We start from the raw sequence: 16,509 nt of genomic DNA on the forward strand, positions 1-16,509 counted from the left end.
TCTGCTAGTATTTTGGCTCGTTACCTATGTTTTCAGTGTTATATTACACTGGTAGTGAGTATTACGACATAACACATACATGCACCTGCGAAAGAAAAGATTAATTCATGTGCAATAAAATGTAGTCTTTGCAGTGTTGCTACGTCTTCATGCAATAATATCAGAGGCCTGTTGTTCAATAAGCTAGCAGTTCATCCATCCACCCACCCATTCATCCATCCATCCATTCACCCATCCATCCATCCATCCATCCATTCACCCATCCATCCATCCATCCATTCACCCATCCATCCATCCATCCATCCATCCATCCATCCATTCACCCATCCATCCATCCATCCATTCACCCATCCATCCATCCATCCATCCATCCATCCATCCATCCATCCATTCACCCACCCATTCATCCATCCATCCATTCACCCATCCATCCATCCATCCATTCACCCATTCATCCATCCATCCATCCATCCATTCATCCATTCATCCATCCATCCATTCACCCATCCATCCATCCATCCATTCACCCATCCATCCATTCATCCATTCATCCATTCACCCATCCATCCATCCATCCATCCATTCACCCATCCATCCATTCATCCATCCATCCATCCATCCATCCATTCACCCATCCATCCATCCATTCACCCATCCATCCATCCATCCATCCATCCATCCATCCATCCATCCATCTATTTTCTGCTGGGTTCAAGGGGAGCAGCAGTCTAACCAGAGATGACTAGGCTTCCTTCTCCCCAGTCATCTCCTCCAGCTCTTACAAAGCAATACCAATGTGTTGCCAAATTAGCTGAGAGATGTAATCTGAAGGATTTTCATTTTTCATTTTGAATGTCACTTTTCTCCTTTCCTGAAGTTTAAGACTGAGTCTAGCCAGCCTTTGGAGGAAGCCACCGCTTGTGTTCACGACTTTGTTCTTTCAGTTACTCCCCACAGCTCATGGGTTCATAGGTAAAAGTGACAATCTAGATCCAATGTAGTTCCTGCCTGTGGATTGGATGGTGGCTAAATGAAGGAGGTCTTAGTGGTCCAATAAGATGCCTTGGTTAGATCTTGGCTTTGGTAAGCAAGCCAAAGACTCTTCTAGATGAATGTCTTGAGTTTTTATTACTCCTCCAGCCTGCTTATGGAAATCTTTTTATATACCCCGTCTTCAGGTACTTGGCTAGCCTGCACTTTGAAAAATCATACTAAAAAGGGATATTGGGTTTGTTAAAATGTGATACCAAGGGGTCTTGACGAAGCAACATTATCTGTACAATTATATTTGTGAGTATGTATGTCTCACTTTCATGTTGAGTTTCGAGTTGCCAGTTTAGTTGTTCTCTCGAGCATCCCTGAAAGTCGTTATTTTTTAATAAGCCTGCAAATATTCCAAATATTAAGACTGATTGATCAGTGGATGTCGTCAGAAAGAAAGGTCAAGGTTGATAAACACATTTAATCAAGGTATGATTGAGATCTTAATATCACAGGATTCTCTGTACAAGCTCTTGTGGCTTTTCTTGCCTCCTGTTTTGCACTCTGGGATGTAGACTAATTACAAAATAAATCTTATTAAGCTCTCTTATTTTGGATGTCGTGTTACCTCAGACTTGTTAAGCATCGTAATCAAAACATTGCCTTAAGCTCATTACTCCTGAAAATCATGGTGCTGGCCTGCAAGTAAACAGACTCCCTGTCTCATCTGTTCTGCTTTGTCCTTCTTCATGAGTCACGGCAATTACTTTGCACCTTTCTAGCACATCACATTGTCTTTTCGTCTCCTATATTTCTTTCTACCGTGACGCAAGGTTTTCGCTCCTCTCTCTCTCCTCCTAACTCAAATTCCCTGCAGCTCTTAATCCCGTGTTTTAAAGGATGTTTAGCTGGACTTTTCATTTTGAATTGCTATTGTGTTTCAGCAGGCTCTTGACACAGTTGAGCAACCCAATATTTTTCTCGTGAAGTAACCACCGGTTTGCGAGTGGCTGCAGCCCTTTCACTTTTATTATAAAAGCAGCACTAATAACCATGTTTCTTGGTAACTGACGTGTCAGCTGAGAACCTTTTTTTTGTTGGTGGTGGTGACAAATGCTCACTGATGTTAAGTATAGAGCAGCGCTTAAAATGTTAGAGTATTGTTCTTACCTTAGAACAGCAATAAGGCCATAGCATAGATATCTAGCTCTCGTTCTGTTGTGCGTTTAGAGGAGGAGGAAGCAGGAGCTTACTATTATGATGACATTTGTTTTTGTCCAAAAGCACTGAATCCAAAGGTCACTGGCTCGTAATGACTGTTTACCGCTGTGAAAATACATATAGTTGAAATGCCATGGCATTATTATAGCAGTATTTCATCAGGCGCTGTCATATTTACCCACTGAACGTCCGTTAATGTGAAACACGAGTTGGGAACAGCAACGGCGACGGAATCACGCTCGGACAGATTTACTATCAGCTGTGGTGATAAACAGACAATGAGGAGAATATTAATGGTTTAATAAGCGCTGGGAGATGGATGATTAAATGCTGTTAACCATTTGAGTTTTTTGACTGACTTTCTCTCTTGATTTATGTCTCTATTTTAAGTTGTTATAGTGGTCCTAGTTGGGAATAGATTCGATTATACACTATAACTCATGCTGCAGCACAGGATGAGAAGGAGCTTCGCCTTCTGTTCATGGTTACTTGACAGATAGGCACTGGATGTGTCATATAAAGTGATATCCCCCGTGTCTCTTCGAGGATTACTGTTGACAACTCTGTCCACTAGCGCATCTCGGATCAGACATAGGGCTTGCGGCTAGACTTCTTGCTATAGTGGGTAGTTTAAAATTCTCTCAACGGCTTCTCAGTAGCACCATACACAGCATCCCGCTGGCACTCGCAGTGATCTGTCTTCCACTGTGAGCTGTCTCTTTCTGCATCGTCTCTATCAGGAGCATTCAGAGTCACTTCAGCGCCCTGTTCTCGCAGCTGCCGGGTCTGCCATAGAGACAACTGTCACTTCACTTCCTCAAAATGCGACGGATGCACTGCGTTCTATTTATCGCTGCTGCTCTTGGTTTTCTAAATGGCCCGATTGACCTTAGAATGACTATTCCGGCCCACAGAAAGAGTCCAGTCAATAGCAGGCTTTCATCTCGGCCTGGCAGAGATTAGACAGGGCCGCTCTGTCTGGTGTGGTTTGGGCGGAACAGGGGTGGCAGGAATGAACAGAACTCTTGATCCAAATTGACCAGCTCCGGGAAATTGGCCGCAGAAGTCGGCTGGCTCGTTATGGAATAAGGGAAGGAATGCACAGATTGATGAAAACGTGTGAAAAGCAAGGGGAGCATTTGAAGCGTTTGAGACTTTGCACTGTCACTTGGAGTGGATAGAGTCATAAATGTGGAACGAGGCTGATTGATAGAAAAGTAATTGCAAATAGAATAATTTTAATTATTCTTTGTGCATGTCTAAACCTGAGATTAGTGCAGTCATTTTGCGTCATGCATTTTTTGTCCCCCATCAGAACTCAGATGAACTCGGATGGGAGCACGAACCATGAGCTAATCCCCGTATACTGTGTTTACTTTTGCACCATAAAATATAATTACATCTTGGATTTAAAAATTGCATTACTACTTTTTTGGTATTCAAGGCTGCGTCTCTAAGCTATGGCCTGTGCTTCTTCTCCTTTTTTTGGAGGAGCAACCAGAGCAGTGTGTCAGTGCTAAGCCGGGGTCATGCTGTAAAGTATTTTTAAAAAGCGGGGAGTTGGATTTGGCTTCATATTCAAAGGCAATATGCAACAGAAGACTGCATCTCACATCAAGCCTCTTTTTGAGCTCAGAAGGGCTTCTTAAAGTTGTGGTATAATAGCGCTACAGCCAGAAAAACAGCTGCTTGTCCTGTAGAGACATCAGAAACCAAACCAACTAAACAATGCAGCCAAGAGTAACTTAATTTAAGAAGCCGGTTTAGGAATTTTATTGGTTTTATAACAGGTGGTTTCTTAACGTTGGACTTGAAACAGCTGCTGTGTTGCTGTGTTTTACGTTGCTAATGATTCTAAATGTGTTCTTGCTGCTCCTGAAGGTTTTGCTCTGATAGATCTATGTGTGTGTTTCTCAGTAGATGTAAACCAAACAAAACATAATGAGAGGAAGTATTTGTTTCCATTTTTTTCAGTCTGCAGCATTTGCATATTGGCAGGAACAAACAAAACATTACCAGACTCCTCCAGTTTGAATTTTAATGCTGCCCTTTGATACTATGTCCTATATTTTTATGCAGGTTTTCAAAAATAATCATTTGTGTGAAGAAAACAACTCTTATTCCCACGAGTGTTTCTTTTCATTGCTTTGGCTTAACTCATGGGATACTCATGCTAACAATCAAAATAAGCTTCTTTTAGTAGTGCGTATGGAGCGTCTGCTTCCAACCACTCACTGTTTGTTTCCTCTTTAGTCTCCTCGCCTTCATTGTCTTCTCTCTCTGTGTTGCAGTTGACTAATCTGACAGAGATCCACGATCAGATTAGCGGAATGGCTCGGTGTCCCTACAATCCCCTCCACAACTCCACCGCCCTCATCACCTCCAGCGGGGAGCTGTACGCCGCCACTGCCATGGACTTCTCTGGGCGAGACCCCGCCATTTACCGCAGCCTGGGCGGCTTGCCACCGCTGCGCACTGCCCAGTACAACTCCAAGTGGCTCAACGGTGGGGAGCTGCCAAAGTTCAAATGAATGCTACATTTTATGCAAATCTATGTAAAAAGTTGTTACATAAAGATAAATGGCCATTTCGAATAGAGAGAAACACCATAGGAGGATTTGCTTTCTTTTTTGCTTTATCCCCGCGCAGCTATCGAACATTAGCACTGCAGCTGCCGGGGCTTCAGTTTGTGGCTTCGACGATGCTTGAGCTTGGCAGATGCTTATGTAGCATGGGAGTTGGAATCTGTCTCTGCTGAAAGATTATCTTCCACCTTAAATCTGCTGCGCAATGCTGTTTTGGCGAATGCTAAGAAAAGAAGATCCTCCTCTCATAATTGTTCTGCTGCGTTTCACCTTAAAAAACAATTAATTCTTAAGTTACTAAGCAACTAGAAAATCTTTATATTTACCGTCTAGGAGGGGCATAAAATTGTGAATTCATCCAACAACAAAAAAAAAAAAATCAATGTCTTTTCCCCTGAACGTTCAGGCTGACTTCAAGCAGAGACCTCCTCAGTGCAGATTGGGCGACTTCAGAGCGCTTAAGGTGTCCAGCCTACAGAGGAGCAGGTCAATCACTATCTTGTCAGCAAGTGACTTTTATCTGATTCACATTTAAGTTAAATTGAAAAAATAAATTAAAAACTACCACATACAGCAGCTTGGCAGCAACCTTCTGGGAGACGGTTTAATAACTAATTTTATGGCGAATTGATTTTTTTTCCACACTGCCCTCCAAAGGTGCAGAGGAGAAAAGAGTTGAAACGAGGAGGTGCTGGGGAGGGGGTAACTTTCATTTAAACCTGAATTAAATCACTGTCAGTGAGAATAAAGTGTGCGGTTTAAATCCAATAATGTCATACATAAAGATGAACGCTGTAGTCGTGACAGTGTCGTGGAGGTCGTGTGTTTCAGATAGGGTGAAGCTATTACGCTACACCTGTTTTGGTTATTTCTCATCCTAACCTTTAGGTTTGGGGAGTGAAAAATGAGTTTTCTTATTACAACACAACGCCATTAATAACATAGCCTGTAGTTATTAATCCTGATCACCTGCTGTTGTGTGGGCTGAGTGCTCGCACACACTGCGAGTCAATCAGTCATAGCACATACCTCGTTCGCTCTCCCACTCCGTCTTACTCCCACAACCTTAAATAGTTTTCTTTCTGTATTTTTTCTCCTTTTCTCTGCACTTTATCTTTCTTTTGGCATCCTTCAATTTTTCTTTCTATGTCTTCTTTCTCTTTCGGACATGCCACCTCCCATTCATTCCCCTCCTCTCTTGTAACCTTTGCCTCAACAGAGCCGAATTTTGTGTCATCCTACGATATTGGCAACTTCACATACTTCTTCTTCCGGGAAAATGCAGTGGAGCACGACTGTGGTCGGACGGTGTTTTCCCGCGCCGGGCGGGTGTGTAAGAACGACATCGGTGGCCGCTTCCTCCTGGAGGACACGTGGACAACCTTCATGAAGGCCAGGCTGAACTGCTCCAGACCAGGAGAAATCCCCTTCAACTACAACGAGCTGCAGGGAACTTTCTACTTGCCTGAGCTGGAGCTGCTCTATGGCATTTTTACTACTAATGTGTGAGTGACATGAACCGTAATATTTATTGTTCCATCCACAGAAAATTAGCAAAACCCAGATAATTTAGCTACTGTTGCTACACCTCAAGCTTTCTGATCTCACGTGGCAAGTATCATGTGGCTAATGCTAGCTACTTGACTAGACATTCTCCTCCTGCTAAGAACCTGGGTTTCCCATTGTTACTGCCTAATCCATACCAGAAACACGCCAAAAGGCCTTCCTGTCCTTTCCTTTCACAATAAAAGTCTGTTACGTCTATATTGAGATTGCAGTAGCTTAAAATGGTGACATGGTAGTACCTATACCTCTGTGGCTTCCCTCAGGGCAACTTGGCTTCCTTGCAGAGTCCAAAGACATGCATAAAGTTTGGTGATTCTAAACTGTCCATAGGTATGTGCATAAGTGATTGCCGGTCTCAGTATTCGACCTGTGACAGACTCGCGACCTGCCCATGGTGTACTCTTACCCTATGCCCGCTGGGATAGGCTCCAACTCTCTGCTGCTCTAATAAGAATAAGGCAGAAGAGAATGGATGTATGGATGAAGGGATAGTCTTAGTTTAGTGAATACAGTAAAGTAAAATTCAACATATGTTTTTAAACCTTAAAGTTTGACTTTAATTCATAACATTTTGCATATAAGAAACAAAAATGCTGGCACGCACGTAGTGGAGGCGATCACTGCCATCGAAGTCAGATGAAAGAAGAGCTCTTTGTAGAAACAAGAAAAATGTAACACGTGCGTTACTTTACACACTGAGACTGATGCCAGGTAACAATAGTTCAGTGACTTTCATCGGTCAGCAGCAAGAAAATGATTTTTAAAAATCTGTAGCTGTGATAAAAAAAAAAGTTCATATATTGTTGTACAAGTTTTTTAAAAAGTTCGGGTTTCTGTGTGCTGATCGGGTACTGAATTACTAAACTTTTTGCTGTGTGTTGCCAACAAAACACATTTTAAGTATACCCTCAAAAAAGCAAGTGAAAGTCTGGAACGACTTGATTTGAGAACCACTTCTAGTGTCAGACTGAATTTTCCAGCAAAAAAGAAAAATCAGAAACCTAGAAAAGTTATCTTAAAAATGTTTCTTCAAATGTGTGTGTTTGTTTGTTTCAAATCATTCACCAATTATTCATTTTAAATTATTTTCCTTGGTCTTTGATATCATGACTAATCAGAATAATTCAGTTGTTTATTCAGCATTTATTTGGTTATTCTTTTAAAAATTATATTTTTTGTTTTCATGTTTTTCACATAAATTTTAGTTCATTTTAAATGGGAAATTCTGTATGAACATGCTATTAAATTGGGTTATACATATAGCTGGTTCACAGCAAAAGTTACAAGTCAAGGTATTTTAAATTTTAAGGTAAAGATCGTACAATATAATAGAAGACAAAACAGGACATATCTTTGTTATATTTTATGCAGCGAGTGTATATAATTGAGTGTTGTGTAACCGTATTATTGTCTAGAAATGTTCATCCTCATAGCCCAAGTTATGTACAAAGAGGGCTGCAAATCCCATTTATTCCCCACAAAAGAAGCTTATCATCTTGCTCCACACTATATTAGGTATATGGGAGTATAATGAAAAGTATTATTTTTTTGTTGTCGTAAACATCAAAACCCTTTCCCTCTTTTTGTCTCGCCATCTTTCTTTCCTCCTCCTACCTCGCTCATACACACAAACACACCTGTGCGCCCCCACGTGCACACACAGGCCATTATTAAAAGCTGAGTAATCAATTCTGTATGGTCAGTGCCTTCACATTGCTGAAAAGAAGTCTTTTGAAGGGTATTGGAAACATTTCCCCCTGCAGGCACAGAGTTTAATGAACAGCTGCACTGGATTATAATTCACACCGCCCAACTCTCACTGTTTGAGTTGAGAGTTAATACTCTCATTCTTTACTTTCTCGTCCGAGGGAGGAGACCGGTACTTGTTGAAACTGACAGCTTAAAAAGTCAAAGCTGTATTTCAAGCATGAGATCTGTACAGTTAATCAGACAAGGCGAACAGCTTAATTGTGTCCCATTGCTGGATTTATATTCCAATAATGACCATCACTTACCCCGGCGTCTGCGTCTGTCTGTCAGTGTTTTGATTTGTGTTGTTTGTGAGCAGTGCAGACATAAAGAGGTCAGCTGTACAAATACCAAGAAATGCTGAACAGATTTCTACTTGCAGTATAGTCCCCCTTTTTTGATTTTGGTTATTCTAACACTTACTTCTGTTTCTCTCTGTCTCGACATTCATCCTTTCCATTCTCTCATCACCCTCTGTTGGATTCTTCCTGCCTTTTTTTATCTTCCTGACATTCAGAAACAGCATTGCTGCCTCTGCAGTGTGTGCCTTCAATCTCAGTGCCATATCACAGGCTTTCAACGGGCCCTTCAAGTATCAGGAGAACTCAAGGTCGGCCTGGCTGCCCTACCCAAACCCCAACCCAGACTTTCAGGTAATGAAACTTTTTATGTCTGTTTATTTCGCAAACAAACCACAAATGCTTAAAAAATGTGTTTAATTTAGTCCCAATAATGCTCTCAGCTCTGTTGGACTAAAAGCCAAAAAGCGTTACAGTTATTGACTGTGCAATGGAGACCTCACTCACTATACAGAGAACCCGGGTTAAGCCTGGTAACCAAACTCACTAGCATGCTAACACTATTGCTAACGCTATTTTGCTAATGAGAATGCTAATTACTTCAGTTATCCCAATCCAGAGCTTTCGAACTCCACCTAAATGTTACAGATAGAGTCGATCAGATTTATGCTCTGGGGTTTGATGTCTGCACAAAAATTAATGCTTGTCAAGGCCAAAGTTTTGGACCAGTGATGCATTCCTCCATGCTGCTAGCATAGTTAAAACCATATGTGATGGAGCAGCTTTTTAAAGGATGTATGTGAGGTAAAGTTGAGATCTAGCTGCCCTTCTGTGATTGTGACTGATCTCTTTCTTTTTAAGCTAGGGGTCATTTAGACTCAACACACAATCAAATCAGTCATACAGTACAGCTGGGAGCACGCCCAAGGAAATATATGCATTTAGTGTGCATGCTGCATGTGTATGCTGATAAATAAATGTGTGCTTGCTTTGATCGGCCTTGGTCAGAGTCCGAGGAAGCTCTTCACTCTCATTAATTTTCTCTCTCTTTCAGTCACCTCTCTCCTCTGCTCATGAGCACACACATTACGACCGCTCGTTATAAAATCCAGTGATTTTTACAATGGCACAATCATTCCTTGAAGATGTCTCATAGCCTCGTTCTGTGAACTGTGGGCCTCCTAATAAACTGTCCTTGTTTTGCACAAGTGGCACTTTATGTTTATGCTCCATCCTAAAACCCGCAGGGGCAAACCAAGCACCTTATTCTGATTTGAAGCACTCCTCCATACTGATGGCATAGCGGGAATGCTTTATTAGCAGAAGAAGTGGCTCTCAGTTGTTGCAGGCTTAGCAGATAGCGAATGAGCTAATCCTCGCAGCTCTCCGTGAGGGATTCAAATCCCTCTGAGGCATGGCTACCAGTGGTGAGCAAACCCCTTGTTTCCACACATCATGGCCCTCGACCGTTTTCCCACCAACAGATGCATGAGTATTCACGATGCCTACTATCGAGAACTAACGCAGACACGTTATCTGCGGAAAAAGTGGCTGAAATGCACATAGAGAAAAATGCTGGGTGTGATAGTATTCTAAAAAAAAACATGCACATACATATGAATTTGTAAGCTGTCACTGTCACCACGTATTCACATTTCTGCACATCAGCACCATCAAGAAAACCAGTGCTCCTTATCTGGTCACAGATGTATCCTCTTCAGCACCTTGTACATGTAGGTACATCATCGGTGGGGGGGTTCTATGCACTATAGACTTTTATACGGCTTCTTCCTCTTCCATCTCATCTTTCCACTTAAGCTCAGGCACAATGGCTGATCCTCACCACTGGACCGATGCGCACTTTATCTAGGTTTCAGTGACATCTTCATCAAGCATTTGTCAATGTTGGAGGATTAGATTTACGAGCACAGGATTTATAGCCTGTCCTTTTTTTTCAGGCCTTTCTACAAGCACACCTACAAACCTACACACACACACACACACACACACACACGAGTGAATGCACAAACAAACACCTACAGGAAACTTGCAGCCATGAAAGCCACTGGCCACGTACATGTCTACCGTACACAAATACGCCCTCAAAAATAAAGGGTTATAGATTGCTGCCAAATAGAGATAATTATGACTGCGAGCTCATCACTCAACACACACATACTGGTCATTGATTGAGAGCTTAATTCCCTGTCTGTCTGCAAAGAAAAGCCCCCCATTTATTTGAACCACGCGGATTGATTCTGGAGAGTTTATTCAGGCGATGAGTCATGTTTGCTGTACATTAGGAGCTAATGCCTTCTATGAGTTGTATAGGTTTTCTGTCACTCTGTAATTGCTAACAGTAAAAACACATTCATTGCTTATGTCTGAAAATAAACTTTAAAGTTCAACTCAAACCCAAATATGAATGTCCTTATTATGGTTTATATTTAGATGTCAGGAAAATAAAAGTGTCAGTTTTCTTTGCCTTCCTTTGGCTGTTATATATAATCATAAAATTGACCAATAAAATAACCAGATTTAGTTCTAACCCACATTGTTTTTAAAATACTGAATAACCTGGAAGGTTAGGGGGAAGAGAGTGGAATAGCATGCTATCAGACCGACCCACCTGGATGGATTTCTGAGTGGCACTTATCATCCTGCCAGAGCGCAGTCCACTGGTGATGCACGAGACAGCTGATGTTGGATGGGTCCTCAGCCAAATAATGGCTGTGTCCCTCACCTTGACTGTACTGAGGAAATCACAACATCCATCTCACGGTTCATTCACAGATGTCATAGACCCTCACTGGTCAGTGTCTGACTTTGTCTCACTGTGGCAGAAATATAGTCACAACGACACTCTGGGATTCAGAGACACGCACACAATGCAAGGACAAACCGCAAAAGGAAGCCTTACACGTGCGTTGCTATTCAGGCTGCATCGCGTAGACACGCAGCACATTTTTGGCACAAGCAGGAAGTTCATTTTAGGCAGTCTGGCACATGGGCACACTCAGTGTTGCTCCTGCTTGTCCTTCAGGGCTTTAATTTCCCATTTCCTGATGTGGCGAGGGCACTGATCCATTCACCAGTGTGGGGAAGCCCTCTACGATTCTCATCTGTCAGCCCTGGGAAGGCCGAGGATTGATCTCTATAAAGTCTCTGTCATGTTCATACTGTAGCTAGTCAGCAGGAACTAATTACCACCCAAGGTCCAGTTTCAACCAAGTAAGAAATGAGTGTGTATAGTTATCCTGGAGCAAACATGATCCTATGTACAAAACAGTCATTTGGGCTGATGCAAGTGCAGAACAAAGCTTATTTTGCTTTTCTCTGCTTTATCAGTTAGTATAGGACTATTCTTTGTGAACTGGGCCTCAATCCATGATCCTGAACCCAGCCTGGGACCTCTTTTACTGAAGAGGACATGCATGGTTAGCTTTACTCATCCAGCTCTCCCTCAGCAGAAATGGCTTTATGCCTCACCTTGTCCCTTTCAGCTTGGTGGAGAAAAGGATCTACATTTCCACTTTAAAAAGCATGAGGATCATCCTGTGAATACCAAGTGCCTCGCAAACATTGACTTTTAGAGAGCTGAGAAGCACAGCCAGGTTTTCAGTATATAGCTTTCAGGTAATCCAATGTGTTTTCAAATAGTTTATGTACCTTTAAGAAGTACAGTTAGGTCCATATATATTTGGACACTGCCACAAGTTTTGTTTTTTTTACCTGTTTACTGAAACATTCCGATTATAGGTATATAATGGACATGGAGATAATGTGTAGACTCTCAGCTTTTATTTGAGGGTTGTCACTCAAACAAGCCTTTTGTTGATCTACATATTTTATTTTATTTTATTTTTTACATTATTTACATTTGATCTTTTACATTGTATATAATGTCTATTGATTTTATTGTTTATTTTAATATTTTAATATTTGTGTACAGCGCTTTGTGATTGCCTGTCTGCGAAAAGCGCTTAATAAATAAAGTTTACTTACTTACTTACTTACTTACATTTAAACTGGACGAAGGGTTTAGTAACTTTCGAGCCACTGAAATGAAGGTATTGTGTTAAAAATGCTTTAGTTCCTCACATTTTTATGCAATCTTTTTATTTAAAAAAAAAAGACAGCTTTAAGTCTGCACTTCCACTGCATCTGAGTTGTTTCATTTAAAATCCATTGTGGTAATGTACAGAACTAAAAGTAGAAAGAAAAAGTCTCTTCCCAAATATTTATGGACCTAACTGTAGATACACTTTACAGTTTGTTTAAAATCTCAGTGATCACGTTACACAGAAAGTTGCAAAGTGTTTTTGTTTTTTTTTACAATAGTAGTGCACTGTGATGTGTGATAGTGATGGCTGGAACTATACTGAATTTGAAAAACGACGTTTCAAAATCGTAAAAATCGTTTTAGTAACATCCAATAAAAAGATTCAGTTAACAATACAGTTTTAAAAATGAACACACTTGGGTTTTACAATGTCCTCTAACGTGAAAAAGGAAACCATACTCCTCTTGACTCCTTAATATTTCCGTCTTTAAAATCCCATTTGGAGAGTGTTCACTTTATTGAACTGTTTTTTTTTTTAGTAATAGACTCTGGGAAATATGTTACATAGCAGATATTTCTTATTATAAGCCAGCGCCGCAGCACTGACTCTGCTTCAGTCGCAGGTCTCTACCGGGACTTGAGAACTCCAAGTAAACAATGCCTGATAAAATCTAATTTATCTGTAACAATGGAATTCACTCATTTCTGTGAGACACTTCTGTTGTTTTGACTGCAGATTTTTACAGTCCAAAAATCGTGGGTGCAAGCCATTTTGAGTGCAGGGTGGGAGTTCTTTGGTTGAATGATATTGTTGCATGCTTTATTTTCAGAGTAGCAATAACGAAGACCTGAAAAGTGATTTAAGAAGATACTTTTGAGGTAAAGAATGACAAAATCAAGACACACTGTTATGGGGGTACCAATAAAGCTCACCAGCAATATATATGCATATGAGGAGAAGAATCTAATGAAAGAGATAACTACTTGCTCAGTCAAACATCACATTCAGACTCCTTCCATCAGCCTCGGTGTATTGACTACAAAGTCTTGAGGTTGTGAGGATAGAAAACCAGTGCAACGACTCAGCAATTGACTTTCAAGCCTTGTTCATTTAATCATTCAATCCCTCCCTTTTCCATCTCTGGTGGTACTTCTGAACAAAAAGCTTAAGCTTATTAACTTGCCATCCCAGAGGCTTTTATTAATGAAATCAGTCAAACCTTTTCTTTTTTTTCTTCCTTTCCGACTCCCCTACCTTCCCCACAGTGTGGCACCATCGACTCCGGCGCTTACGTGAACCTGACTCAAAGAAACTTGCAGGATGCGCAGAAGTTTTTACTGATGCATGAGGTGATCCAACCTGTGGTTCCTGTGCCCTACTTCATGGAGGACAACGTCCGCTTCACTCATGTGGCAGTGGATGTGGTGCAGGGGAAAGACATGCTGTTCCACATCATATATTTGGCCACAGGTAGGTCTTTAAGATTGCATCTACATATTTCTTTTTCATGCACATTGAGTTTTGGACCTTCTGATGTCAATGTGTGACATATTAAAGGGTCTAAAAATAAATTTTCTCTATTAGCTTCTTGTTATGAGGAACAGTATCCTACATAAACATGTTATTTATTTAAAGTGGGCAAAATTAGAGCTAAATTTGTCTTAATTCATAAAAAAGGGTCATTATTTTTCAAATGCTAGCTTTAATTGTTACTTCGACAGCCATGAATATTGGTTGTCACAGTAAAATACTTAAAATTATACTCTCATAATTGAAGTGCACTCTGTACGTGAAAAATAGGGGGCTGTGTGAAGACAAATGAAACCAATCTATCAGTATGATTATCATGTAGACGCCAAAGCTCTGTCTTTGACATGGGTTTAAATCACTTTTTTACCTCCATATGTTCTCCATATGCACTGACGCAACATAAACTATTATGCAGGCAGGCTCACCACATGTCACTCCCATGCAATCCCTCATGAAGAGATCATAAATACCATGAAACAACAGACAGCGATGCATCAAAAGCAGACAGATGGATAATTAATAACACACACACATTCAGCCCTTGCACGGTTACCCAGTCTGACGTGCGTGGTGCCGTCTGCTTATCAGTCCACTGTTTGATCATAATGGCGTGACAATATGTGATGTTAGACTTGGCAAGGTGGGGGAAACGGTATCAGCAAGACACCAGATAGGCACCAGGGTGTCTTTATTATGATATAACACACATACGTGGATTATGAACAGGTGTACTGAGCAGAATTTGAATGTAGTGACCCACTTCACTGTGCTAATGTACCATAAGCCCACTGGGAAATGTCAACATGATCTTCCTGTTGTAGCGTCAGTGTTATTTTTGGATATCTCATATACAAGCATACAAGCTCTTTTTCTCCCTCTTACTTACACACACACGAAAACACACACACAACCTGTTCCAGTTCGCTGCCTCCGTGCTTGGCATCTCCCTCAAAAACTCCCCTCTCATTGTTTGCATGGGGCTGTGATCAATGTAGCATTGGACCAGAGTTGCCCACACTGCAAGTTCCCTAGACACTAACCAGACGCTAATGAAAACATCTGAAATGCCGCCAAGGCCACTGGCTAGCACACATACTGTACCTAATCACATGCCATTATTAACGCCTAAACACACCCCACTGATTGGGGCCATTGTGGAAAAGCTGCTAGCTACAACTAGGGGTCCAAAGATGTGAAGGTGTGGGGGTTTTCAATTTGAACATGTGGCAAGCAGTCACCTTGTTTTTCAGCCCTCGTTAGGAGTTTCTGCCCTGAAGCAGTATTTATTTTCTTTCCATTAACGTGAACAGAATTCAGTTAAAAGCAAAAGACTTTTAAATTCATTGTTCACCGCAGTGCTAAACTTTTAACCAGGTAAATCCTTTAAGAAAAAAAACAATGCTTTTCTTACTCATAAGGCATTAATGATTAAAACTTTAGCTAATTAGTCATTTGCAAAAGTAATTAGATACAGTAACTGTGACCTTAGACGTCCTCACACGGATGCATATAAAGCATATCAGAAGTAAGACATATACATATATTAATATAAGCTACATTTGCAACAGCACAAAAATAGAAGTAGGATTACATTAATCTTTGATTAAACAGATAATGCTATAATTATCTATTATAATTTATCTGCTATGATTTAACTTTGAGCAAATAAGAAGTTAATGATTTTGATTAAATATGAATCGAATGATCTGAAATCATTGCACTGTATTTTTAATTAAACTTCAACATACAGTCACAACGTTTTTCTGAAACACGTGTGCACAATAAAATAATCTTGGATTTAAAAATAGAAAACCTTTTTTTTAAACTAATTTGAAAGTACGGGGTAAGAATAACACCTATGCACATATAGTAGCTGCCTACACATAAATAGTAGGGGTGCAACGATATTCGTATCGATATTGAACCGTTCGATACAGTGCTTTCGGTTCGGTACGCATATGTATCGAACAATACAACATTTGTAATTTATTTTATCAATTTTCCTTCTGACGATGCTGTCTGTGTTGAGCGCTCAGTGAATCTGTGTTCGACTACTCCGCCTAGGCTGCACTGTCGAGCGCAGATCCACTGAGCGCTCAACACAGACAGCATAGTCAGAAGGAAGAGCGCAGGGCAAGCTAGCGAGACAGAAGTTAAGCTCTACTTGCAACAGGCAAATTGAACCTCATTCAGATCTGGCGTTTGGAATTATTTTGGTTTTCATGTGACGTATGACCCTGAAGGTAAGCGAGTCATGGACTAAAGTAAAACAGTATGTTGGATGTGCCATGCAATGCTCAATTACATTGGTGTGAACTAGTGTGTTAGCGCAGTTAGCTCGTTAACGTGTTGGCCGTCTAGCCCCATGCACGGGTTAACGGAGATTTGCCGTGTTGTGGCGTTAAGGTCATTTCAACGAGATTAACCTGAAAGCACTAGTGGGAACACAACGAATATGACTGCACATTTACGCCGACATCATCGTAGTGCAAAGACAAGTGGAAGCAGACACAA

The 16,509-nt window shown here is 40.9% G+C and overlaps 1 protein-coding gene across 4 annotated transcripts in view; it reads left to right on the plus strand.

Annotated features, from left to right (window-relative positions):
• Positions 1–16,509, plus strand: part of sema5a (sema domain, seven thrombospondin repeats (type 1 and type 1-like), transmembrane domain (TM) and short cytoplasmic domain, (semaphorin) 5A) — a 160,662-nt gene that overhangs the window by 74,448 nt on the left and 69,705 nt on the right. For all 4 annotated transcript variants that reach the window (XR_014922272.1, XR_014922273.1, XM_085468540.1 and 1 more), the window contains exons 7-10: positions 4,494–4,707; positions 6,007–6,292; positions 8,620–8,755; positions 13,731–13,935. Coding sequence is in view for 2 of the 4 variants with exons in the window: in XM_085468540.1 (XP_085324666.1) it covers positions 4,494–4,707; positions 6,007–6,292; positions 8,620–8,755; positions 13,731–13,935 (841 nt within the window). In the remaining 2 variants the exon portion in view is untranslated. The remainder of the gene's footprint in view (positions 1–4,493; positions 4,708–6,006; positions 6,293–8,619; positions 8,756–13,730; positions 13,936–16,509) is intronic.

Source organism: Copadichromis virginalis, linkage group LG9 (genome assembly GCF_057382275.1).
Source record: "Copadichromis virginalis isolate Kocher_CV1m ecotype Utaka linkage group LG9, C_Virginalis_male_GT1.1, whole genome shotgun sequence".
Taxonomy (NCBI): domain Eukaryota; kingdom Metazoa; phylum Chordata; class Actinopteri; order Cichliformes; family Cichlidae; genus Copadichromis; species Copadichromis virginalis.